Source organism: Pezoporus flaviventris, unplaced genomic scaffold (assembly GCF_033815535.1).
Source record: "Pezoporus flaviventris isolate CSIRO_AGI_PZ_B2104156 unplaced genomic scaffold, CSIRO_AGI_Pfla_v1 ptg000013l, whole genome shotgun sequence".
NCBI classification, from domain to species: Eukaryota; Metazoa; Chordata; class Aves; order Psittaciformes; family Psittacidae; genus Pezoporus; species Pezoporus flaviventris.
This window is the reverse complement of record NW_026892561.1, coordinates 33465410-33493035: the sequence shown is the minus strand read 5'-3', so window position 1 is coordinate 33493035 and position 27626 is coordinate 33465410. Positions and strand designations below refer to the sequence as shown.

The 27626-nt window shown below is 47.1% G+C and overlaps 1 protein-coding gene and 1 long non-coding RNA gene across 2 annotated transcripts in view; both read left to right on the top strand.

Moving 5' to 3' along the window:
• Nucleotides 1–27626, top strand: part of SCHIP1 (schwannomin interacting protein 1) — a 189877-nt gene that overhangs the window by 128899 nt on the left and 33352 nt on the right. Inside the window, exon 5 of the mRNA XM_061452636.1 lies at nucleotides 19797–20318. Within this exon, the coding sequence (XP_061308620.1) occupies nucleotides 19797–20318 (522 nt within the window). The remainder of the gene's footprint in view (nucleotides 1–19796; nucleotides 20319–27626) is intronic.
• Nucleotides 10274–13078, top strand: LOC133268217 (uncharacterized). Its single transcript, XR_009743004.1, has 3 exons — nucleotides 10274–11043; nucleotides 11149–11269; nucleotides 11773–13078. It is a non-coding gene; the product is annotated as an uncharacterized LOC133268217 (long non-coding RNA).

Here is a 27626-nt window from a genome sequence, read left to right as displayed (position 1 = left end):
GAGCCAGCACAACCACCACTCAAATTTAGATGCAGGATTCAAGTTTAAAACCCTTTATCAGGGGAGCTTTGCAATTTGTATATGCCCAGCAGTTGGAGCTCTATGTCATTTCTACCTTGAGCCCAAATACAGTAGTTTATGCATCAAAATGCTTTGCATTTTATAGTCTTTTTTGTTTCAAACCTTATGGCACATTATAAGCAGTTCATTAATTATCTCTCACAGCACTGAATTGGTCCTGTCAAAAGAGATGGAAGATCTGAAGCAAATGAAAGATTTTTATAAACACACGTAGGCAGCCAACATAAAACAGGGTCTTCCTCCCCACATCCCACCTTTAATCACTTTCAGTAAAATTAGGATGCTGCTCTCAGCCATGCTGGTTAGAAATGACCTCTTGGTTCACAAGCAGTGGTTTCAAAAATCCCACTAAACTCTTACAAATAGTTTCCAGGAGTTTTGGATCCCAGAGGTGCTTCCTGCTCAAGCCAAAGACAGCCTGTTCTAAAATGCGGCTTCACACTTTCAGCCATTGCAGAAGTAAGTGTAAATATTTACAATGCTCACGTCTCTGAGGGAACGAGGGGGAAAATTACCTGTTGGGAAATGTGCAGTGATTTGCCATGTAATTATGGGCTGGATCAGGCAGCCAGTGCCTGCATAGCATAAGTGAAAGGTGAAATGCTAGCACTGGCATGATGAAAAGCAATCCTGAATAGAGGTCAGGCATGCTGCCATGGTTGATTGGATGGACCCAGCCACCCACCTGGCTTCCACCACACTGCTGCCTCCGGCTGCACAGAATCAGCTAGTTGGCTGGTTATTAGCTAGAAAATAAGACATGGTTGCAATAACTTGGGAGTGTAGAAAAGCTTCACAAACCTGTCTGTGGATCAAGATGCTGCAAGGGTACAACTGTCCATCTGTCCTGGATGTTGAATAGTTCAGGTTCCAGCTACATTTCTTGTGTTGGTTCCTATGTAAAATCCATAAACAAGGGAATTTTGTTGAAATTGGTGGGTTATATCTATTTCTATTTCAGCTAGATCATAGCTGCAGCAGGCCCTGCATCTCACACGTGTGGGGGGGGGGGGGGGCTGGGGGAGCAGCCAGGTGCCCTTCACCCTTCTCCTTTCATATATACAACCCAGACTTAGCAATAAATCCACCTCAAGTACAGAAAATAATTTAAAGGATAATGGAAGCAATGAGTTCAGGCTGCGATTTTATTGGCAGGAGTTCCCTGCTGCTGAAATGTCATTTCACTCTTCAGATAACAGGACAGAAATTTCAGCTCTTCCAGCCCAGTTGAGCAGTGGGAGCTGAGAGAAGCATTAGCCTCCTGGTGATGAGCTAATTGCTCCATCCCACTTTCAATTAATAAGTATTGTTTGTGGGAGAGAGCGCACCTGTCAGATCTGAGGGGAGAGGGAGGCTTGGCTGCTGAGGTGAACCTTCAGACACCAGCATCCTAACTGGGCTCCATGTGGATGGGGTAAGGATCCTCTGTGCAGTTTAATTCACTTCCAGACTTCAGGTTTGTTGCCACAAACTGTATCACTGGGCAAAGCTTCAGGGACAGATCCTGGTGTGAGGTGGAGGGATGCACCCACCAGGCAGCGCTGCAGGGAGCAGAGCCTGGCCTGGCCACCACCATCAAGAATGCCACAGTTTGCCACCATCATGAATGCCACAATCAGCTTTACTTAAAAACGATGAAAACAAGCTCTTTCTTAGAGTTCACAGCATGATTACCTTCCTCAGGATGTTTTGTTTCTTATGATGCTGGAAGCCTACTCTGTCTTCCATCACAAGGCAGGCTTGTAAGCTGGGAAACGCTGCCAAAAGCATGATCTCCAAACATGGTTTGTACTGCTTTAGCCAGTTCCCGGAGCTGTTCAGTGGTATTTCCCATCAGGAAGAGCATGCATTAGGATGGAGACATTTTTTTTAATTTGGTAAATCAGATGAATACTAATTAAGATAGCTACAATTACGTTATTTTGAAAGTGTCACATAGGAGAAAAGATAGAATTCCAAAAGGATAAAAAGTCATGACATATCAATGATTGAAAATGTATGCTGGAGCTGGCAGAACAGAAAGTATTATGAATAATTCAAATGAGACAGGATTTCCCTTGCAAGGTCGAGGCATGTAAAAGGGAAGGCTTTTGGAAAGAGCAGCATCATATTCTCCCGGCATTGCGGAGAGTTCTTCATCCATCTGGAGGGTTAAGATGAGTTCAAGCATCGTCTAGTCGTTCAGAGAGGAGATTATATTGGAAGCAATTGGCACTGCAGCTCCTTCGGCAGGACATGACAGCTGCTGGGAAGAGTTAAGCTGGAATCTTTGATGCCAAATGAATTAAAAGTCTATTTTTCAACTCAGCTGGCAAGTCCCGGAGGAATGGCTACCAGCGGGCAGGGGAAGGAGGGAGCGGAGCCGTAGGCAGCCAGCGTGGGGCTCTGCCTGGCCTGACAAGTGCCTGGGATCTCTCACAAAATGGCTTGAAAGAGGAATCCGGAGTAGAAGATGAATGTGAGTACACTGCAAATCAGATGCTTTTAGCCTGCACTCTGCTTTCATGATGGCCAGTCTCTTTTTTTCTTTAGCCACCTCTAGAAATGCAGTATGAGAGACAGATCTCTTAAATAACATCCAGTCTGACTGACAGAGAGTGCGACTGCCCATCTGGCTCACTACCTTACAGATAGTATTGCAAACTGTATTGCAGTGGGAAAGTCCAGACTTGAGCTCTTTTGGTATCATGTGGGTACGATTAAAAATAGTCCTTACATTGTCTGAACAGCAGGATTTCTATAGGAACCGGGAAGAAAGCTGAAAGATAGTAAACAACTTCAGTCTTTCTGATTCCAGATCCTCAGCTCAGCCTGAGCCTATTTCTTGCTGCTTTTCAGCACCTTGCAAAGACATTAGGGGATGTGCAGTAAAATTAGTTAGTGATTTGTGTAATCAAATGTATTGCAACTGCCAGTCTGCCATTCAGCAGCCCAAAGTGTTTGTGGGTGCACCTTATATTAATCTGCAATAGCAACAGCTACACACAGCAAATCTCCTGGATCCTTGAGAGAGATCCTAATTAATCCTAAGTCAACACTCTAAACCTTCACTTGATCCTATTTTTTTTCTGAAAGAGTGTATCAAGGGCACGTGACAGATTTCTTGGTGTGACCTTAAGCTAGCTTGTGTGCCTGGAAATATTAAAGGAAATCATTCCAGCACCATTTCTAAGCTGTGGGTGCAAGTGAGAACCTGCAAGCATCTCATTGCCTCGCAGGAGCCTTTGGGGACCTGGGTAGCTCCTTACAATGCATCCTGCTCAGACAGGCAAAACTCTACCTACAGTTTCTAAGTGTGAGGGGCTACAGATATTAGTTAGTTTTGGTGTTTGGCTACCTTTGTGACTCAGCATCTTGAAACAAGCAGCTGCCCCACTGGAAGGTGTGCAGGGAGGAGCAAGAGGCAGGTGGGAGCTCACAGACAGGGTCCATGGGGCTCTCTGGGGGCTGGTAAAGTGTGCAGCCCCACCTCTGTGTCTCTTGCATCGATCTCTGGCTTCAGATGCTGCTCTGCACCAGGGGAAAACCCCGTTTCCCCACCACAGGAGGGAAGGAGCTGTTCAGTGCACGTGCTATATCTTTCAGATACTTTCCATCCATGCTGTACGGATGACAACGGGATGGCATCAGAAAAATCACCTGGGGATGGGTAATGAGCCCTGCCCAGGAGAGGGAATGTCTATGTCAGTCTTGGGGGTTGTGGGGCTGGCAGCCCCCTGCCGGCTCTCTTCTGGGTCTGTTTTAATCGGGTTTTAACAAGGTGCACATTCGGCTCCTCTCAGCATGGTATTAACGCTCAGGGCTCCAAAAAGTAAAAAGTGGATGTTTAGTGTCTCACAGAGGCCAGAGCTTCAGAGTGGCTGCAATTCTGTGGGGAAATCCAATGTATGGGTATTGCTGGTCACTGCCAGAAGCCATAGGAGTAGTATTTAATTTGTTTTAATGACTCAGACAAGACATATTCACATAACCACGTTCCTGGTAACAGCTGGACCATTTTGAGCAAAATTCGTGGTTGGAAATCAGGCTCCAATCTCACTCACAGCAAAAATGATTCTGCCTGTGCTATGAGCCACTGGCTTCTCCAGCCTGGGAAACCCCGTGGGAGCCACCAGCATGGGCAGCCCTCCATGACCAGGGAAAATTAAAGTGATTCTTGAGGGGAGAGGAGGACACATCCCTGTAAGACTGAGCCCTGCCAAGACTGAGCACTGAGGAGAAAGACTGCTGGAGCTGTGCATGGAGGAAAAGTGATACTGTACTTACCTACTACCTGGAAATATCACGTATACCCTCAGGAAGCAGACTGCATGAGTGTGTGATCCTTGGAAAGCTGCACACACATGGGAACTCCTGGGCTGTGTTTGGGCAAAAGCCTGAAGCGTGGAGGCTGCAAAGCCAAGCTCTCATCCTGAGTCTCTGCGTAGCTGCTGCATACACTGGGGAAATGGCATTTCTCTGGCTCCTGACAGCACAACTTGGCCCTGCTCCTGCTTTGTCCCCTTTTCCAGAGATAAGGGCACTGAGGAACCAATGTTTGTGAAATGTTTTCTAGAGCAGGATAGCTACAGCAAGGGCCAGTAGTTGCTCCTCAGCTGTGGTTAGCATCCCTCTGGTGTGCTGGAGGTCCTCCAGGGCAGAACATCCATGCCACTGCTGAGGATATCATGCCTAGGGTGGAGAGGGAGAAACTGTGCTCCTCCCTCTGCCCAAGCCGAGAGCTGGCCCCAAGGGAGCAGTTACCTCTGGCTCAGTGTGGCTCCAGCCCCAAGAGAGCCATGTCCAGCGCAGGAGGTGGGCAATGCTCCCATCTATCTCAGCCCTGCAAACCAGGTCTAGCCGGAGGCATTAATAACCACGGCAGAAATGAAAAGGAGCCTGTTGTGAAAGTCATTCCTAATTGGATCTGTAGGCTGCTATCACTGTTCACCTCTGCCTCTGACCTCCTTAAATGGGATCCCAAGGAGCACTGAGCACACAACTGTACTAATAAGCTTATGCTCTTGAAATGGGAAGAGCCCAGTGTCGTGTGCTGTCTGTCTGTCAGTCTTAAAAGGGTTTTTCATCCCAACCCAGCAAGAGTTATTTTAATTTTCTCCAGCACCCAGCATCCAGGAGCTGCACATTTAATTAATTCCCAGTCACTGAATAGCTCCCCTAATCTCATTCTGAGGCTAATCTCTTTCCAATTGTGTTTCATGTAAGAATTACATGCTTTTTGTTTTGATGAATTCGATAAGGGGAGGAAAGCTCCTGCACAAGGACCTCCAGGCAGACCTGCTCTGGACATGTGTACCAGCAGCACTCCTGTGTTGGTCCAATTTTTCTCACAAAGCATCCAAGCATGGCAAATACGGGAAAAGCAGCTCCTGGAAAGAAGTGCTTTCTTCAGCCATTCTCATAAGGCATCTGTGTCATCAGAGCTGGGCAGCCTAGAGTGATCCTCTTCACCATGGCAAACCCTGGGCTGTCAGTATTGTACTTTCTTGCTACCAGCAGTATTCACATTTACCTCTTCTCAAAGAGCTGCAAAATATCCAGAGCAGAAGAGGAAAAGGTCTTCTCCTATGGTGTGTAACAACCTTGAGCTCTCTCAAAAAGCATCTGGGACAAAGCAGCCTATTTTTAAGCACTGCATCCCTTCAGAGATGTACACCACTTTATCTAGCAGTCCAGTGGAATGCACTGGTTTGTGCTTACTGAAGCAGCTCCCCATTTAATGCAGCCTGTTTCTTTTAATCTTAAGTACACTCTCATTTCTTACAGGTTTTCACTGTTAAATGGGAAAGGTATCAGGTATGCTAAAACTTATAAATCAGTTATTCAGGAAGCATGATGACAAGAGTGCCCAGGACAAGGGCCAGGTGAGACCAGCTGGCAGCTGGGATTGGGTGTGATGGGTCCTTCTCCCTGGCTGGGCTGGAGGGAGGGAGAAGAGGATGCTACAGCTCCAGTCCCATCTTGTCCTGTGCATGCTTGGAGGGCCTTCTTGTGTTTTTTTCCTCAGGAGGAAAATAATTGAAAACTATTGAATTCTGTGTTTAGAATGGGGAAACAAGATTTTTCCTTTGAGAGCAGTGTAATTTTGACACCCCAGAAATCACACTGACACAAACCAGGGTACTCTGCAACCCTGTGTTTGAAAAAAAAATAACTGTAGATCAAATGTCAAATTGGAAAAAAATGATAAGGGTGAGCTTCCAATTTAAAAAGCTTGTTGACACAAAAGTAACACTTGGGCTGGATTTTGTGGAGAGTTTGACCCTCTGGATGCGAAAGGGATTTGGTTGGCAAAGCACAGCAAAAGCTAAGCTCCAGTCACACTGCTGGCTCTTGAGGCAGAGGCAACACCTCAAGCCCATTTCCAGATCTACCAGTCCCAGGGGAAAGCAGCTCTGGTCTTTCAGGAGTGTGCTCCTGGCCCTGGTTTTCAGGGGTGTCTGGTTAGCCCTGGCACGAGAAATAGGAACCAGTCCTTACTACAGGGGGGTGGCTGGATGGGTCTGCCCTCCATCGCAGGGACAGTGATGATTCAGTGCTGCTTTCAAGGCATCGGGGTTTTTTTCCCTGTGAGTAATTTTAGGGCATTTCTCCCAGCCCAAGCAGTCGTGTGCTAAGCATGATCAATTCTTCCTCCCTCCCGTAATTAATAACAAAACCCCTGGTGAGGCTTAGCCACTGGTGCTAATTGGAGCACAGCACAGGCAATGGCAGCCAGCTCCAGCCGCACTAAGAGGATTATTCACTTTCTGTTTCACTGACTTCCAGTTCCAGTGGGAAAACTGGCAGCACAAGGCCATTGCCAAAGCCCAGGCTGCAGTACAGGCCATGGGGATACGCGCCAGTGATGTGCCACACTGCCCTGCCCTTTTTACAGTCTGGGTCAGTCTTGAGAATTAACCTCAGGTTTTTTTGTTCCAAGTAATGTAGACTCAGGCTTTATACTGCTGAAAGGTACTTCTGTGCCTTAGCTCTGCTACCTGGCTTTCTTGCAGAGGAATGCAAATGCTGGTCCCACGCTTTCTTGCAGCACAGTCAGAAATACCCAGCCCACCCACTTTTCAGTTTAGGAATAGCTGAAGATGGAGCTTCTGTCTGTAAAATAAACAGATAAAGCTCTCAAAAACTGGATTAAATCTACCACCTCTGAACTCCTGCACTCGGTGTGTTGATTATTAAGGCATTTAAATAGATACAGTTGGTTTGTTCAAGACATTATCCTGGAATGACTGTAGGAAACCGAATGTGCCATCTGCCTGGGAGCCAGCCTCTTCTATTAGACACAGTGTAACCCTAATGCTGAGCCAAAATACCAGCATCTTTATCTCAGTTTTCAGTCTATACCTTAAAGCCTCACTGAGAATAGGACTGGAGGAGATGCTTTCAGCAATAACATCTCTCTCCATCTCACTGAGTGCTTGTCATCTTTGCTGCACCACAGGGCTCAGGCCGGGGAATATAGAGAGCTTATGTCAGTAATAATCCTTCTCATGGCCATGGGCAGGAGACCTCTTGCCCTGAAGACTCAGATGAAGTTGAAGGACTATATTGCCTGTCACTGTACCTTATGCAGAAGGCAGCATGCTGCTGAGTGCATATAGCATGTGTTGGCTGTGGCAGTGTTCCCTGCCCATCTTCTTGCAGCCTCTGTCTGGACAGACAGGAGAGAATTTCTTTCCCCATCCCAGTGGAGGTGAGCTCTGAGCTCACATCAACTGCCCATAGCAGAACTATAGCCTAAAGACCTGGAAATTATCCCTGTGCACCAATAATCTAGTCTTTTAATATGTACCATGCTGTTCCCTCTGTGATAATGTAGATAAGTCTACTTTTGCCCTGCTGTGTCGTGCTGGTGTGTCACTGGTGAATAAGCTGCCAGGAGCTGGAGATGACATTGCTTTATGCCTGAAGATTTGCCTAAATGGGTTACAGCCTGAGACTAGCTAGCAATACCTCTGTTTAAATAGTGCATGTATCAGAAATAGATCTCTTCTCTAGGGTAATAGGTCATGGCAATCCTGGCTGTCCTACCCCAGCATTTGTGTGCTAAGTTCAGCAGCATCCCTCTGACCTGCTGCTCCAAAGTGAGAGCTTTCAGAAACAGAGCTTTTTGGGTTTCAATTTTTCATAGGAAAAAAAAAAAGGCATGTTTGTCTGTTCCTGCAAACAGTGAGGTCTTTAAATCCCATAGCCTTCAGCTCCTCCTGTGAGAGCTCACCATTATTTAACTTTATTTAAACCCACTTTGGCAAGAGTTTCTGCATCTGTCATCTGCAATGGAAAATGGTTTTACAGCACCAGGGGGAGGGAGTAATGCTGATACCCATGCCCTCTTTTATTGTTGCCGGTGCCTGAGACTTCCCTACATGCCTTCCTATGCCCTGTAGCTGCTTGCAGGCAATGCTTTCACCCTGCAAAAGGAGCAGAGGTTTGTTTTAGTTGTTAAACTTGGCCACAAAGGCATCCCTCATTTCACCTGGCTTTTACTTGAGCACCCACCGAGCAAGCCCTTGGCTGGAGCTGCCTTCCCTTCCACCAGCACCAGTAAAAGAGATTATCACTGAGCCTTCCTGGGGACAGCAGGAGCTGCTTAAACTGGCAAGTCCAGATAGGGTCCTGGCAAGGAGCAAAACAAGGCTCTTGCCTATGAGGGTAAGGATGTTCACTGTGGCTGTAGGACAAGGCTGTTCCCATTAACGATACACTGCAGTAATTGTTTACTTGCTTTGTCGCTTCAATTTCCAGCGTATGGATATTAAATAAGACTCCTTAGAGGAGAGGAAAATAAATTCTCTCAGAGAACTATGTTCCAGGAGACCCTATAGAGAAAACCATAAAATCATCAGATACATTTTGTAAAAACAATTAAAAATAATGTAGCTTGACACCAACAGCTTTAAATGAGATTAAGAAAAGCTGGAAAAAATGGGCTCAGCATTTAATAAGATAATTGCATTCGGTACCTATCCTTTTCACCTTTTCTGACTGAGATTACAAAACATTCCTCCCACCCCCTGCATCCCATGCATGCTCTCACTTCTACCTTTTCTTAGGTAACAAGGCTCCTGGGGCAAAGCCATTGCCCATCCGTGCTGGGGTTTTGCTGCAGCCATGCTGCACACCAACAGCCATCCTCACTGGTCAGCCCAGCTCCAGGGAAGCCTATCCAGTTGGCATCATGCAATAATCATAGATGATATAAAGCAAACTGTAGAACAAGCCCAAGAACAGCACCCACCCCAGGTTGTCCCTCCACATTTCTTGGGTTCTATAAGCACCAGGACTCTGTCCATCATTCAGGGCTGGGGAGGAGACATCCCCATTGGCCAGGGACTGATGGCCAACAGAAGAAGAAAGATCACAGGCTCCATCCACCATGCATGCAGCAAAGTCATATGTGGTCCATATCCACCCACTCCCTCCTTGTGATTTTGGGACTGGAAAAGCCACAAAATGGGGATGTTTGCTGGAGGGAAGCTGCACTTGGAGGCCCCAGCCTGCACTTGAAGGCAATCAGCTGAAAAGAGCAGTGAGTGATGAAACCAAGGCAAGACAAAGCACATAGAGTTGCTTTCAGGCTAATATGTAGATTTATGCAGAAAACAAATATAAAGAGCTGCATCTGTTGCAAGCAAAGTATAATTCACCATCAGGGAAGAGGGCTTTTTTTCCTCACAGCTACATTTGCTGTAGCTATGTATTTTATTTTCCCTGGTTTTGCGTGTCATGGGGGGGGGGGGGGTTGAAGTTACATATCTTGCTTTGAATACAGATGAGTACCAAAATACTTCCCAGTGCCAGGTGACCAGATTCCTAATGTGGTACATTAGAAATTGATGGTCATCAGCTTTGCAGTATGTTGCAAAACCAAGTGGATAAAAAGCCTGCAATCAGCCTTTGAATGAGCACAGAGCTGTTTAGGTGTGATAACAGATAAGGCTTTCCTAGCCTTTCCGTGTTTGCAATCTGTTTAGTCTTATGCAACACAAGGGATGATGGAGGGAAGGCTTTTTAACTAAAATTTGCCCTCTAAGAGGCGGCTGTCATTCATACACATATATTTTGGAAAGCAGTTCTATTTGGTGCTTGAAAGGGATCTACAACCATGCAGCTGCAGATTCCAACACCCCTTGGTGCTTCTTTGGGCTTCTGTGCTGCTCCTGCTGCCATGTGGTTGCCCCACAGGTGCAGTAGGTTTTGGGGATAACTGCAGGGAGATGCTTGGGGAGGCTGCTAGCTCTGCCCCAGACCACAACAAATGTGCTTGTGGTCCAGGTCATACCTTCTGCACAGACAGGTCTCAGCAGCCAAAGCAGAAAAGGAGAGCAAAGGAGAAGAGACAAGGAAACTCACCTTCACAGTGTGCACTGTAGGCATCCTGCAGACCAGCATATGCCACCCAGTACTAAGCTGCCCCCAATGAAATAAATAATAGGAAAAGCTGTGGAGGAGAAGGCAGTGCAGTGACTTCAGCCTCGTCCCTGAAATCCAGAAGTAATTAAAAAGAACCCAAACTAAGAACAGTTCGTTCTTAGTATGTTTATTGAGCTGTTATGTTAATACTGCATTGCTGTGAATGACTGTATTAAGGATACCATAAATCATTAGAGAAAAGCAAAGAAGCAGCATGTACTCCTGTAAACCTGAACTGCATCTAAATGTATATGGGCTCATAAAGATGCAGAGACAAAGAAATAACAAAAGATAATTGCCCTTGACTGGAAACCAGGAATCAGCAATAGTTGTAGACTCAAAATTAAATGGTAATTGAGCAGATTGATGGAACCTGATCCCACCCTTTGAAGGGCACCTGCAGCAATATCTCTTTCAGCAGTAATTGCACCTTCCCCTCTCCTGGTGCAGAGGTCTCATCTGCATCCCAGGCTCTGGATGCTTTAGAGTGGACCCATTTATGTTTAACTGAATCCACCCTGAGCTAAGCTGAATAGTGGTGAAAGGATGGTAAAACTTCTTGGTAACAATGATGCTTGGGAAGAGATTACATGACTTTGTAGGACTATTCTGACTTTGTTTTTCAAACCATTTTCTGTGAGTCCCATTTAAGAGGTTTGAGCAAGAAATTATTCACTGTCAGATAATTATGATCCCAGCAGAAAAGTCTCAGCCCTAAATCAGGGCCCACTGGATGGCCTGGGGTGCAACAAAAAGTTGGAAGAAATTCCTGAAGGTTGGTTTTTGCTCTAAATGTTACCAGCATCAGCTCAGCTAGCTGGCATGAAATCTGCTGCAATACTGATGGAGCTGAGTGCTGTCCTCCCTGGCTTTGTTAATAGCTACATTCAAAAGCGAGCTATGACAGGAGACCCCTGAGGCAGATATTGCTCTGTGGTTAAAACTTAATTAAGGTGTTGATTTTTCTCTCTTCCCATTCCAGCAGCCCTTGATCCCACACTGGGACCCACAGCCCTCACCCCACACATCTGCTTTTACCTGGCTTTTCCTTATGCCCCAAGGATCACGGGCAGGATGGGTTTCTCTGCAAGAACACTACAACGCTCTCCACACATGTTGAAATTCATGAGTTAATGCACTTACCAACATAAATATTAAGATGCAGCAGTGCTGTTACAGACTCAAGCATTTGAAGTATTTCAGCTATTTCCTTATTTGCATTCCTTACCCATGTGTCTGTGAAACCAGTTTATAAAAGGGCATTTTTTTTCCCCACAGACTTGATGATTACACCAAATTCCAGAGGCCTTTTGACAGATAAGGAGGATCCCTACCGACCTTGCCTTTTGTTTACCCTAAGTGTTTTACTGGCCCTCCTGTACCTGTCAGATAGGAACTGGCACAGGGAAAGCAGTCCTGGCAGGATGGAGAACAGAAGAAAAACTGAATTCACAACTTCACCAAGCGTCAACCAACCCCAGCAATGTGTCATTGCTGGAAAAATATGGGATAGCAGTCATATTTCTGGCTTGGTTGAGAGGAGGAGAAGGGGTGATGGTCAGGTTTCTAAGGTACCAAGCACATCTGCATCAACCCATCTGAGCTTCCCAGTCCCTGAGATGACACGTGTTCCCAGAGATCAGTGGGACAGTTGGGTGCATGGGGTGGTGTTGTGCTGGAGGTGCAGGGTGTTGGAGGGTATGGACATCCACACCAGGAGGGGTCAAAGGAGAAGGGATAAGCAGAAATCTTCATCTGGAAATAACTGCTCTCTGAGCAGTCCTTGGGGACTGCTGGCACCAGACTGGTAATAACTTAATTGCAACCCATTTATCCTTGAAGGGTATTTTTGGTAATTGCCTTTAATGCACCTTTGTTAAAGCAATGAAGCAGTATTCACTCCCTTCTGATTTCAGCATAATTTTGGTTTAAATATATTCAGGTGGTAATTTTTGCCTTGCTCTGAAGCATTGATAAACCCTCTGGTGTCTCAGCACATTTCACAGTGTTTGGGAATAAAATTAGTTATACTGGCTGTCCGCTTTGGTCTCCTGAACGACAGATCTCAAGAGATTTCAGCCCTTTTCTGTTCTACCTTATTAAAATCATCAAGAAATAATTTTACTTTCAGGTGATTTTTTTTCCCTTGCTTGTTTTCTCCTTCATAACACACTGAGAAGCAGAAAGGTATGGTGAGTGCTTCTGAAAATAGAGGTGTGCTCTTTCTTCTTTCTTCCCCACCATTACCTTTCCAAGTGTTCCCCAGATGTTAGAATGTTAATTTTTCATTGAGCTTGGTCAGAGATGCCTATCAAATGGGTTAAATAAAACAAGTACAAGAGGTTGTTTAAAAAGCTTGCCCTTTTCGTCCACTTAGTTTATTCATCCTCCATCCCACAGCAAATTATTTAGAGGAAAACCAGTCTTGGCAGGACCATCTCTTTTATTCTCCAATTTGTACAAAGGATAGGAGACAAGGTGGTCTTCACAGGTGCATCAGGGCACAACTAATGGCCATTTTTATAGCTTTCATATCCTCTGAGCCTCAGTGAGGGAGTTTGGGAAAGAATGGGAGAGAATGAGCCATCCCAGCAGCTTTTCTTGCTGTAAAAATCAAATCTCTGTACGGGGAACTGGATCCTGTCAGAGCCAAAAAAAGATGAACCAAACCTAGGAGGGGATTAGTTTTGAGATGCTGCCGTTTCCCTCTCCTCCACCTCTGTTACCTATCCTACCAGCAGAAAAGCTTTAATGAGAGCGTAATCACTCAGACTCTTGCTGCCTCATGTGACTTCCCCTCCTCCTTATCCCCCCTCTAAACTAAGGAAAGGATTAATTTGCTAAATTTAAATAGTTAAACCTGCAAATCCAAATGGCAAGGTACAAAACCAATTCCTGCAAAGGTTTTGCTTACAGCCATGTGAGCTGCCCTGTGCTGTCCCTCCAGCTCCCTAGGGAGGGATGCAGACAGGCAGACTGCATGTCTGTGCTCCACCAGGCTGCAGGTGACTGCCCCATGCTGTCAGTTTTTAAATGAAATGGTGCTATTTTGTGTGTTTCAGGGGCAGCTTTTGTTGTTTGTTGCTGGAGTCTCAGTTGTGGGGATGCACAGGGCTGGCTGGGAAACATGGAGCAGTTCAGCATCCTTGTGCTGCTAACTTCTGATGCCAAACCATCAGGGTTGTGGCCCATGATAGGGATAATCTGAGTGTGCAGGGACTGCAGGATGTTAATTGTGATTTACAGACAGGAGACAACCTTTTATGTATGAGTAAGCAGTAGTAAATCAGTAAAAAAATGTTTGAAATACCAGATGCAATGCAAATTTATACCAAATGCGGCGAGTCAGTAGCACACAAGGGCAATTGGTTGCTTGAGCTTTGAAAAGTTTGTGAGGGACCACACTCACAGGGCTGGAGCCAGAGCTGCAGAAGTGGTCTGGACATGCACCCGCTCTTCCAAAACATTTATCTCTCTGAAGGGTTCACAGAATTTCTGCTCTGATCTGTAGACTGTTTTAAAATATTTTTATCCCAAGGCTCTCCCCCTGCTACTCTCAAGCCAAAGCAACTTCATTTTCTTCCTTTTCTGGTTTTATTTACTGGGTGGAGATGCACGCTGCTGGCCCCAGGGGTCATGCAGTACTTAAAAGTGGCTGGAACACCACCCGTAACCAAAGTGGTGAGCAAATTCCCATCCTAGCACCCAGGCAGGGAAGAGTGCTGCATCTTCTTCTCTTTCACTTGGAACAATGCAAGAAGCCCCAGTTAGGTTTGAGCATGCCTTTTCCCAAATCAGCAGAAATCCCATGGGTGGGAAGATCTTATAGGTAAGACCTTGTGGTCAGTATCATGACAGATAGGGCAGGTAAAAAATAAAACAAAGCATCAGTGCCCAGGCTGCACATATGAGCAGGAGGTGGTAGAGGTGTGGGTACTGTCTGCAGCAGGCAGCACCAAGGACCACTGATGAAGGGAATAGCACCTCTTAAATGGGTGTATTTATAAATGCATTGTAGTCATCACTTCTGCATGAAGTGACTTTTTAATTCCCTTCCTACTCTGAGGTCTGTGGAAATTATTTTAGAGGAACTGATATGCCTGCTCAGTAGTATCTGGGACTCTCAGCATCACCTTGGAAAATAGCTAAATAACACCAACTGCAGCTGAACACTACAAGAATACTCCAATGCCCTTAAATTGTGGGTCCATCCTCCCGCAGTCATCCCTGACCCTTCTGGTAGCTGGTGGCAGGATCTTGAAGAGGCTTGTCCTGCTCCCTTCGATGCATTGTAAGACATGGGTGGGAGGCTGGCACTGCTCAGCATGGCTCAGCACAGTTCAGCACAGCTTGGACAGGCAGCAGACCAGGGCTGACTTGCACAAGAGTTAAATCTCTCCAACAGAGCCTAGAAAGCGTGAGCTAACTGGGGGCTAGGCTGCCTGCAGGGGATTAATCAAGCAAAGAGTACTAATAGGAAACAGCGACAGATGTCAAGTGTGTGTTGCTCCTATATATAATTTGGCCTTAAAACACAAATTCATGAGTTCCTGTTTGCTTTCGTAATCTTGGAAGGTGTCTGTCACCATGGTATCTGCATGCTGCAGCAGGACAGAAACAGGCTCCTCTCCAACCAAAAAGAAGGGGTTTATTTCCTTTTCCGGAGCTGTGGGGAGAAGCTGGGGGGTGTGCATGGGATGGTGTTGCTGAGGGACACCCTGGATGGAGGCAGCTTGTGGACTCTCCTCCCTCCTTCTCCTCCCCAGATGGGGCACGCCACATTGTGGACAGCTTTGGTTCCTTCAACATGGAATATTTACCAGGGCAGATATTTTAAAGATGCCTCAGAATTAAGGCGGTGACATGAGTGAAGCCAGGGACCCTTCCAGCTTCTGCAGGCTTAGTAAGAAGAAACCACAGCTATTGCACTTGGCTTAGACTTTATACAAAAGCTGGCAGATGCATTATTTGTAACAAAATATTAGAATACCTCCACAGTGAGCTCAGCAAGGATGGACCCACAAAATGCGTAGCAAAAAACTTTTATAGAAGAGGAGGAATGGGAAAAAGAAAAAAGATCCATAACAAAAATGGCCAGTTTAGAGTTCTGGAAATACTTCCACGCTGGTGTGTGTGTTGGGATCCAACACAGACTCCTGGCAAAGGCTGACAACCTTTCTGCCACCCGTGGGATGAAAAAAACATGGAAACACAGAGAGGTTGTATCAGGAAAAGGAAATGTGCATTGAGCTCAGTGCAGTCTTCTTCCTTTTTAGGAGTGGTGGGAAGCATAAATTCTTTGTGTTCAGAGGAAACTTATGCTTTCCTGTACTATCTTGGGGCAGGTCAGCATCATTTCCCTGGCAAGTCCCCACCTGCATGATAAGAGTGGTCAGCTCTGTGTGGAAGTCAGTTAAAGAGAAATGCCCCCAAAACCCCAGCCAGACTTTTAGAGTAAGCACACAGTTTCCTTGCAACAATTATGGGTCTAATCTGGGGTTCTCAGTTGTCTATAGGCTGCACAGGTACAAGGATCAAGTCCATTCACTATGAGGAACACAATCCAGTTTCAACTGAAAGTACCCATAGGACAGTTTCACCCCTCTTCCCTTAAGATGCAGCCCAAACTGAATTAGCCCACTTAGAGATCCTATGGTTGGGGATCCTCTAGGACAGCGGAGACTAAATCAGCAAGCCAGGTGGGAAAGACAGACTTTCAAAGCTGGGAAACAATCAAACTTATTAAACAGTCACAATCGAAAAGTATTTGGATAAAAAATATCAGATCAAATGGCAGCATTCGCTACTGACTGTGCTCAAAGCCATCATGAGCTGCTGCATTGAGTCATTATCCAAGGACTAAGTGATGCCAGGAATTCACTGGTTTTCTGGTGAGGCAGATGGTCCTACATTGTCTATCTCAACATCTGCACTGGACAGCACGTCCTGTGTAGGGCTGCTGAAGGTTTGGGAACTCCAGGTGGAGATGAGAGTGCTGAATGGCAGGTGAGATGAAGACCCAGCTGGCAAGAGATGTGTTCATACTTACAGATTCAGATGATGTCTGTGAAGGCCAGGAGAAGGAAGCAGCTTAAGGGTGGTTATGACTTCCCTGCTTTCCTCCTCCCCGACGCACAATTTTCTGCAATTTAGCAGGAGAGAAACAGAGGGAGAGAGAGAGAGACAGCACACAAAATGCATTTTAGAATGGGGTTAGAGTAGTGCCAAAATGGTAAAATGAAATAAATTTAATAGCTTATGATAATAAAGAAACTGGGTTTTAAAATGGCCCTGCATTCATCCAGTGAAAGTCATAAGTACCTTATTTTTATGATATATTTCTGTTTCAGAGTAAACTCAACATGTCTTGTTTGTATTAAAACCTCCTTTGCACTGAATAAAATAACTGTAAAGCATATTCTTTCATCTACAAGGGCTTGTGTTCACACTCTTCACCCTTTAAAATTCATATGAATTTCAAGTTTTTCATTGCATTGGAGAAGCGACCTATTTGATGTAGGCTTGTAGAAGAGATAAATTACGTATGTGTTTTGAATAACAATATCTGATTTCTTCTTGTGAATGGTCAAGTGGAAATATACTTTCCATATGTAATTAGAAATGTAGAAGGCTCACTACAAGATTAAAGAGAAAGAGAGAAACTTAGAAAATCATCAGACATGTGCATTCTTGTTAAGCTCATGAAAGAACGCCATCGTTTGAAGGCAGGGCAGCAGGCAGGCATTTGCAAGGTCTGGCAGTATGGAAAAGCAGTGCTGTGGAGCCAACCGAGTCAACTGTGTTGGTTGAACAATGGTCACAATGCCTGAAACCACCTCATTCTACATGAACATGCAAATTTGCAATGGGAGGTGGCTGCCGCCTACATCGCGCCCCTCTGAGCATCACCGCGCCCCTCTGAGCATCACCGCTGCAGTGGGGAATTCAGTGTGCCACGCAGGAGGGAGAGAAGCTCATTCATCTTCCACAAGATGTTGTCAATGCAAGCGTTGCATTGAAGACAAGAAACCTTCCTAATCAATCAGGCACACCACGAGATCCTATAAATAAATCCGCAGACTGTGACTGCCAGACTGGAACCAGTGAGGAAGCTCCTCCACTTTGCTCAGCAGATACTCACTTCTTAGGGTGGTGGCCATATTAAATAAGACTCAAATACAGAATTACGCCCTGCAATGTCAAATGCAATCTCCCTCCTAACCCTACAGATGTGCAACTGGTAAAAATCTTGCCAATATAATCAATTTCCAGGATTGCGGCTCAACCCTTGTTCCCATTTGCTGGATTTATTTTTAAAACTGCATTTGCACAGTTACTAATTCTATGAGTCCCAACCACAAGTGCCAGCAGGCTGGGAGGCAAGCAGAGAGGAGGGATGCAGCCTTAAATGTGGCTGCTCTCAGTTAACATGAGAGTAACTTGGGTTAGCTGCAGGGAGTAACTGCAGGTAACCTGGAGGAGCAGCTGGTAGAAGACACTTAACCAGAGAGGTTAATGTTACCTTGGTGAAATAAACCATGTTACTCTTTGCTGTGCATCATAGTCCCGTTTTATCTTTCCCAAGCTGTGGCTGGAGCCAGGGTCTCCTGCCCCAAGGGGCATGTTTAGATAGGGGAAAAAGCAGGCTCTCTCCATGACACTTAAAACTTTTCAGGCCAAGTCTCTGCCCTAGCTTCAAGCAGGTTACACCTCTCTCTTCTCTCTGCCTCATGGTGTTGGGTTTTCTGTATGAGTTCCTGGAACTGAAATCCTGTCTTTTCATGGCACTCGGTCACTGCTGGCAAAGAGGTTAATGTTGAGTAAGACTTGTGAGTCAGCAGAGTAGGTATGTCATCTGCCCAGTGCAGGTCTGTCCTCTCCTCTGGACAAACAGACACTTAGCAACAAGTTCAAATTCCCAGGAGTTGGAGTTGACCAGATGCAGATGTCTCCTTTCTTCCCCCGTCTTCCCTTTGGAAGAACTGACATACCCAGGCTGGACCCCCTGTGTGCACACAGGGTGGTGGCACTGCTGGGGCAGGGAACTGCAGAGGACAGATTCCCACCAGCGTTGCCACACCAGACCTGCACACACTCCCTGGGTGTACACAATGTACACTGGCATGCATTGGTGCTTGGCATCACCCTCACCATCCTATGCAATGGGACATTTTTAAACCCCATCAATGTTTTTCTTATATAGTTTTCCCTATTTCTGAGAAAAAAAAAGCAAACAAACCACAAAACAGCAAAACAAACAAAAAACCCCCAAACCTCTCGATCCAATTAAATGCTTGAATTTAATTATAATTAAGACTAGTTGCTAGCTCTCCCTCTTTCAGACTGCAAGAAGTTTACCATCCCCTGTATTCTCCTCACTGTATGTGCTGGGTTGAGTCTGGAAGTACCTGCCACCCAAAGCTCAGAGGGCAAGTGAGTGCTGCAGCATCTCCCAAATACCACGGTAAAGGTGCTCTTCTGTGTGATTAACGCTCTCCATTTCGGCGACGCATTCTTAAAAGGTCTTCTTTAAATGAATTTGGGAATGCGAACATTTGCATGTTAAACTTGGCTTCAGCGACCCAGAATATTTAAAGTAGATTAGGTTTTTCAGCAGTTATTTATAGGCTACTCTTAACTAGTTACTACCAAAAAAAAAATCGGAGAAATGGAGAGTGTGAGAAGCGGTGATTTGTAGCGTGAGCCATGGTACATCCCTCGGGTATGAGCTGGAGGATGCCACTCTCATTGTAATGAACAACCGAAGCCTTTCCACAAACCCGGGCACCCCAAGCCTGACGCGATGGCGAAAGGTGCCACATGCCACCCTCTTTCCAAAACTACTTTTTGCCCCCGAGAGCTGGATTTGTGGAGTAGACAAGTGGCTTTTCCCACCGCTCCGGAGGAGGCGGAGACCCAGCTCTGCCCAGCCCGGGGGCCGGCAGTGCCCGCCCCGCCGCCGGCCCTGCCTGCAGGCAGCGGGGCGGAGGGCCCGGGCGCCACCGCGGCGGCTACCCCAGCCCGGCCCCGGCTCCCCCCGCGGCGGCGGCGGGCAGCACCGCCCCATGCCACCCCGCCCCGCTCCCCTGCGCTCCCGCCCGCGGGGGGCGCTGCCAGCGCGGGGCCGCCACCGGCTCCCGCCTGCCCGCCCGGGGCCGCCCCGCGGCGGCAGCGGAGGCTCCGGTGCGCGGGGGCGGCCCCCGCAAGGCGGCCGGCCCGCCCCGGGCCGGCGGTTCCCGTGCCCGGCAGGCAGGGCCGGTCCCGGTTTCTCTGACGCGGCGCCTTTCGCTTCTCTCCGGCAGGACTCCCGGGAGGATGGGATGGATTTAGGGAGCGACGCCGGCAGCAGCCGCTCCAGCTCGGAGTCCAACTCCAGCAAAGCCACGCCGTGCTCGGAGGGCAAGTCCTCGCCATCCCCCAGCAGCCTGGACCTGGCGGCTCTGGAGGACTCGGAGGAGGAAGAGGAGGAGGAGGAGGAAGGGGGCTACCTGCCCTCCCCGCCGACGCGCCGGGACCCGCTGCGCTGCCCCGCCGGCGATGCCCGCTGCCATGCCTCGCCCGCCCGCCGTAGCGGCTCGCCCGCCGCCTCCGCGCCCCGCCGCCCTGCCACCGCCCGCCCGCGGCCGCACCAGCGCCCCCCGCCGCTGCCCCCGCAGGAGCGGCGGCGCGGCGGGGCGGTGGGGCCGGGCGGGCGGCGGGGCGGTGGGGCGCAGCCCCCGCGGGAGCCGCAGCCGCCGGCCATGGACTGGGCAGCCCTGGAGAGGCACCTGGCGGGGCTGCAGTGCAGGGAGCAGGAGCGCGGCCGCCGAGCCAACCCCGCCTCGGTGAGTTGGGCCGGGAGGCGGAGGAGCGGGCGGGCGCGCCCCGGGGCGGTGACTCGCAGCTCTGCCGCGGCCGTGGGGTCTCCGCCGGGGAAGCCGGGCCTCGCAAGGAGCGGGACGGGGAGAGGACACACGGGGCTGGGGGTTGTCCTCCTCCGGGACCGGCAGCCGGTGGCGCCGGCGCGGCGTGGGGTCGCGCTTCGGTGGGTACGTGCCCCCCAACCCCGGTGCTGTCGTGCCCCTGGGGAGGCGGGAGGCCGGAGGAGGCAACTTTCCGAGAGCATCCTCGGACCAAGGCGGGGGCGCTGCTGCCCCGCGGCCCCGGGGATGGGGCAGCCGGTGCCTGCAGAAGCGAGGCGCCTCCGCTACCGCCCGAGCCGCCTTGAGAGGTGGCTTTGCGTTGAAGGGGCTGGGGAGCAGTAGCCTTTCTCGTGGCCTGGGGAGCGGCAGCCGGGTGGTGTGTGTTCTCCTTTGTAAAGGTTGATGAGGACCTGGTGTCAGCCGCGATGACGCCTCCAACCGTGTTTTTTACCGAAAACCCGGTAAATTAAGTGGTCGCGTTATTTACAGAATGTTTTAAAAGATTGTATGTAACTTCTGAGATGCAAGCCGCAGCAGTGTTTAGATGAGCAAGCAGAGCACACGCGCCTGTGACACCGCGCCGGCTGAGACTCTTCCATAATGTATGAATGAAAAGCAATTTACAGAATCTCCTGAAACCGCTGCGGGAGCCCTGGGCGGTGGTGACACGCTGATGGCAGATGTGCGCTTCGACACCCGTGCCCTGCAGCCCCGCTGCTGGCGAGCCTTTTTTTTTTTTTTTTTTAAAGGCATTCCATCCCCTTACTTCCTGTGAAGTCATGCAGCTCAGGGAGGTGGGGATTTCCCCCGAAATCCTTGAATTACAACTCTTTGATGAGACATCTGGGTGGGTGAAGGATATGATAAATGAGAGACGAGTGGGACAGCTGCTGTGTAGGATGCTTTTTCAAAGGCTGAACATTGTAGCCTCGGTGCCCTGGGTAACTGACAGGTAACATCCTTAATTATAGTCATTTGTGCAGAAATTCAGCTTCAGGGGAGAAAAAAAAACCCGAACCAACCTACTTCATTTTTGTGGTTTGGGAGGTTATTTCTATAGCATTATCTGATAAACTCCTGCTGCCTGAGCTGCTGGAAACTCTTTGCCTCCGGGTGTGTGCTCAGACAAGTGAGGTGTCACCTAAGGAATTTTGTCTGTTCATCTCCATCCTTCCGTTCCCTCCTGCAAGCACAAAGGCACTGGAAGGCATTCATGGCTGCCTCTTGCCCTGACTTGTCCTGCTGAGAGTGAGGGTTCACAACTTGTGCCCTGCAGCCCAAGCGCTCAGCCGCATGTAGAGCTGGTCTGAACTGTGATGGGCACCCGGGTTTGGGCATTGAGGAGCCCAGCACCTTGAGAGCATCTCCCATGGGTTGAGCTGTACTGTCAGTCCTCTGACACTCGTAAGCAGCTGGAGTTTTCCACTCTGCAGACAAGTTTTTCAGTGTCTGTTGGCCCTGGAAAGACATTCCTCAGCCCTCCATCCAACCAGTGGTCCTGGAGACATCTGAACAAGAAAGCTTTTGGTTTACTTTTTCAGCCTTGTATTGCTGGGATTCCCCTTCACCTGGCTCACAGAGAGGAGAAGATACTCCAGCTCTGCTCTTTCCATGCCACCTGGGGCAAAGGGAAAGGGCTGTTGCCAGCAGCCCAGACCCTGCTGGGAAACAGCATTTTGCCCCCTGGCCAGCCCAGAGAGGAGGTTTTTGATGCCTCTATGGTACCCCCTGTCTCCTCTCACATGGCTGGGCTACGTCTGTAGCAGCCAGACATATGCCCCATGATTTGCTGGAACTCAGTACCTTCAAGGCTAACTGAAACCATATTGAAGACAAAATCTCTATTCTTTTTTTTTTCTCCTGCCCTTGACTTTTTCCTGCAGTTCAGTATCTTGCTATTTATAACAAAACCTTGCCTTGCCCTGCTGGAATTCCAGGTGTTTGTAAACATGAAAATCATGAAGTGAAACCATCAAGGAAGCGGCTACAGAGAAGATGGACTAGCTTGCTCCAACTGCTAGCAGAATATATTAGAAAAAGGGAATTTTCAGTATTATAGGCCTTGGCTGGTGTAGTCTAAAATGATTTTGTCACCAGGGATGTGATGAGAAAGCAGCTGTTGCTTTGGATAGAAGTGTTTCTTGGGCTGGTTTATGTTAACAGGAATCCAGTGAAGCTGTTCTGTTAAGGAAAATAAAATCCTGAGATCTTATATGAAATTAGAGGAGTTCTGTCTGCTGTTAGGACCTTTATTTAATTGCTTTATATTGTGCCTCAGGAGAAGGCAGGGCAGAAGGCCACCTCAGTGGGATAGGGGTGGACCCACCATGGCTTGGTCTGGCTTCAGCTTTGCTGCCCAGCTCGTGCTGCACTCCTTGCTATTGGGTCAGGTATGGTGCTGGGAGAGGAACCCTGCCTGCTCTGTCCCTGCCTCCTGTCCTTGGCTGGCAACATTCAAAGCTGATTTCAGGAATTTCTGGTGATCAACAAGCCTGCAGTGACCTACGCTAAGTCCTTGCTGAGGAATATTGGTAGGGCTGGAGTCACAGGAAAAGAAAATTCATAGTTCTAGGAAAACACTAACAGGGTTTTAGGAAGTTTTCTAGGCAAGGAAGATCTGAGCTAAAATTGCAAGGAGGGGTCAGAAGGCCTGCAGGTGAAATAAATAAAACATTAAAGCTGAAGAGGGACGTTCAGTCATATCTGTATGTGCCCCAAGTTGATGGGAAGGTTGGAGAGAGTGAATATTAATTACATGGTTGTGACTGTTGTTTAGCTTCCAGATGCAATTACAGAACACAAATGAGATGTGAGGACCAAAGTTGGTTCCTCAGGTTATAAACAGGGTAATGGTGGCTAAGAAGCTCTGACCAGAAGCATTCAGAAAGAGGATGGCAACTTCTGCCTGGTGTTAGCAGCACCATTAAATGATGCTGGTGAGAGAAGCACAGGACCAACCCAGCTGGATGGTGCCGAGCTGCTGGTCTGTCCATCCTGGCTATGCCATGTCTGTGGGCAGGTTGTTCTCAAGATGTGGGCTTGCTGTAAATGCTACCCTAATGCCACATCAGTCTGGTGGCTCTGGGAAGGTTCATGTGAGCCAGGTACCCCTGGGAAGATGATGGCTGGAAATGGAGGATGTCTCCTTCTTTCTCCCCATGTGAGGGTGAAATGACTGTTTCTGGAGCTGCAGTTGGGCAGCCAAGCTCCCTGCAAGTCTGCTCTGACACGCACAAGCCCAATGGGTTGCATTAGATGGCTCTTGAGTCTGCTGGGCATCTACCTAAGAAAAGAAATGACATCTTTCCTGAAAACAGTCAGTGCTTAGAAGGCTCATTAGGAAGATGCTTGGACCAGTCTCATCACCCAGCTGCATGAAGTCAGCCTCTCCATTTTCCCTTTGCTCAACTCCTGGCTTTATCCAAAGCGGTAACAAATGCACCATGAAATGATTTATGGTGCTTAGGAGCTGTTGAGGTGCTCAGAAAACAACAGCGCTCTGCTTGCTGTTTCACTAATGGCTTTAATAAAATCCAAATCAACTTTAGTGGTTTTAATATTCTTTCCATTGCATCTCCGAGGATGGTAATTACAATCAATAGGATGTATTTTCTGAAAATAATATCTGCAAATTCCATAGTCAATTAAAAAAAACACTTGCAGGAGAGGAAATGGCTCAGCCAGCCAGCCAGCTTACCCTCTCAAAGAGACTTGGGTGCTTCTGACAGTTTGTACATGTATGACACTGCTGAACGAATTTTGCTGTCCACAAAGCAGGCTTATTGCAGGCAATGGCAGTAAAAGCTCATCTCTGCAGCCTCCAGGACTTCTGCAGAAATCTGCTGTATGAATAAGTGTGTGCTGGTGTCTATATTTTAACTTTTCATCACTAAAATATTTCCATATGCATTGTCAAGATGGATAGGTGCCCATTATCTGGTACCTTTGGCAGTGCAAACAACAGATCGAGCATCCTCACTGTCTGGCCAGACACACACCTTAGCCTCAGGCCTGTGGGCTCATGTACTTACAGCATGTTAGGAAGTTAAAATTGTTTCCTTTTGGCTTATTTGGTCTTCAAGACTGTCTTGAGTTAGTTGAGGCAGGCGTAGTGCTCCTGCTTTACCAAGAGCTGTGTTTGGTTGGTGTCCAACTGCCCATTGAGTCTGTGGACTGCTTTGTGGGGGGACCCCAAAAGGCAGTGAAGAAGAGCCAGAGACAGTGGTGGCAGCCCTAAATTCACTATGTGTATGTTGGAAGAGCTCCAGGTCTGCATTTGAAAACAGTTGGGAACCTCTGCAAAAGCCTTTAAGGGCTAGCACAGTAGATGCCAAAAGCTAGTAGGATGGGAGTTATCATGGACCATGTAAATATCTGTTTTGTCTGCCTGTGGCTCTTTATTGGTTTCTCCTCTCATGGCCACTGAAGATTTGAAATGAATCTGAAGTATGTATTACAGTACAGGATGAAATCTTCCAAAAATTTCTTAATTGGCCATGGGCAAGGTTCTAGTTTTGATGGAGTGGAAGGTCAGCTCTGAAGAGAGGGCTGGGTTGGAGCACCCATTGTGGAAGGAGAGATGTGTAGACCAAGTTAGTAAGAGGGAATAGAGAAATGGAGCAAGCAGTGGTGTTTCTGCGCCCAGTGGGCGCTTGTTAAAGCCCTACAGGAGTACCAGTGTAGCAGGGGTGCCCAGACCTTAAGGCTGTGATCAAGCACAGACCCTTGATGTCATGTGTTGCAAAGCTTTGTTCTGCCTCAGTCAGTGCATTGTCCCTGGCATTTAGGAAGCAAATATTTGCTTAAAGATTGGAGGTGAGTTTGTTCTTGCTTAAAGTAAGTAATAATTGTTTGATTGAGTTTGCTCTAAGTGTTAGGTTCTTCATCGCTAGATGATGTTCGGTATTGTATTGTCCACAAGAGTTGAGAGCAGGGAGTAACAGCTAGGGGTTTAATGCCTGGAAGCAATTTTCCCCAGACAAGAACTGTCAGTGCATTAACTTCTGGCACTGATTTTCAAAATCAGACTTCTGACTTGCAGGAAATTGCATTTCTGTCATTGCTACACCACAGAGGCCTGGCAAGATCTTCTCTTTCCACCTGATGGCTGTTTTACCTATTCGATTTGACCATTTAACTCTTCATCAGGCCACTGAAGAAAGTCAAAGTTGTGATGAGAGGTTCATCAGGGCAGTTCATTTGTTTTAAGGCTTAGCTGATATGAAAAACAAACCTTTTAGCTTTGGAAAATACTGTTATTTCAGTCAAACCAGGGAGTTGTGTTTGCTTTGTAACAGCATCCCTGGATGTTGTGGGACCTGCAGAGGTGTATTGCAGGGGAAGATGCATTGGTGCCATGTTCTACTGAGGGTGAATCAAAGCAGCACTGTACTTTGTCCACTTTCCACCCAGCTCAAAGGTTAGATGAGGTTGGCAAGATATTAATGATTCTGCCAAAGTGTGTGATGTCATTACGCTAAGAAGACATCTATAGGTACTCTGAAGTGCTTGTTGCTTGAAGAGCTTTTGTAATGACATAGATTGGAAAGATGTATGTTTTCTAATTCTGAAACTGGGTCAGGCAACATGCCCATGATTAATAAACTTGAGCAAAAACTTTATCTCCATTCCTGCTGCAGAGCCTTTCATTAAAGAAAGTGCTAAATACATGGGGTGACAGCATACCAATTCTTTTTTGATGAATGATTCTCCAAGTATTACTATTATGTGAATTCCTCTGTGTGATGGACCCCAGCAAGATGGCAGTGCTTCCCAGTCGATTGGTAAGTGAATGTTTCATATGGGCTACAGAAATCACTAAGAAAAGCTGAGAAAGTTGGACTGTTATAATGCTAATTGTATTGGGGGCAACAGTAAATCTCTCTTTCGTGTATTTGTATGTGATACTGAAGAGTGCTCTTTATGTTGCTGGCTGTATAAGGCCAGTGAGTATATTTTAAAATAATATTTTTCCTATTTGGTATCATAAACAGCAAATGCCAAGGATTTCAAAAGAGAGAAGTGAGTTGTAGGCAATTCAAATTTTTTGTTGTCTCAGAACATCGCTATGTTGATATAATCTTGAAATTGAGGCATTCTGCAGTCAGGAGCTATATTCCCTTCCCCTGCTGCACCTTCACTAATACTTTCAAATTCCCACTTAAACCTAAGTGAGTTGAAATCTCAGTAGGCAGCAAGAACACTTATTTTTATATATGTTTTTATATATATATAATTATGTACTTATAATAATTATGTACTTATGCCTCCATTTCTTGGGTATTGGTGTGATAAACATAAGGTAGTAGGGGTTTTAATTCTCAGAATTGACCTGTGCTGTGTAAAACCTGTTATTTTTGCTACAGACAGCAGTGACTGTGGTTGCACGCTGCTTGGCAGTCAGATGGGGTGTCTGTAACACCTGGCACTATGGAAATAATGTTTTAAGTGGAGAGAGAGATTATAGGCAGAGGGAATTTAAAAAAACATATGAAAAGTGTTTATTCAGTGCAACTCAGACCACATTAGAGATCTACCAAGGAGCATTCGAAAGCCAGGATAGCTCCATCCCATTAGTGACTGTCAGCTGCTGCTGACAGAGCCTTTCAGGAACAAGTATTAAACTCACCATGCCCTCAAACTCTTGCAGGCACTTAGAAAAGGTAATAAAATAAATGTAGCAAGCAGAAAGCAAGAGGGTTGAAGTCTAACCAGGTGGAGATTGCTGGAGGAGCTGGAATGGCAAGAAATGATTTGCTAAACATGGAGCAGCCCTTCCTGCATGGAGCAGGCAGGCAGGCAGGAAGACAAGTGGCTCTGGGTCTGTTGTGGAGAATGTCTGCCTTTTTCATGGTCCTGCATCTGCATGACAGTACCGTCCTCAACGCCAGAACTAATGGTCACAGTTGTTGCACAGACCCCTCAGGCATGCCTGCTGAAACGCCTTATTTAAGTATTCTAAATAATATTCCAAATTCCCCAAAACCTTACCAAGTGTGTTTATATTAACAGCAGAATTGGCTTAGCAGTGATACAGACAGCAAGAATTGTTGTGATTTATTTCCTTATTTCTTTCTGCCTGGATCTGAGGCGGTTTTGCATTAACTGGCTGCTGGTAGGAAAATCAAGTGCAACACTTGGTTATTTTTTAAAGTTTGTGTAGAAACTGGAAAGAAATACTGCATTCAGTGTTTCATTTCTCCTAACAGCAAAAAAAAATCAGTAAAAGTA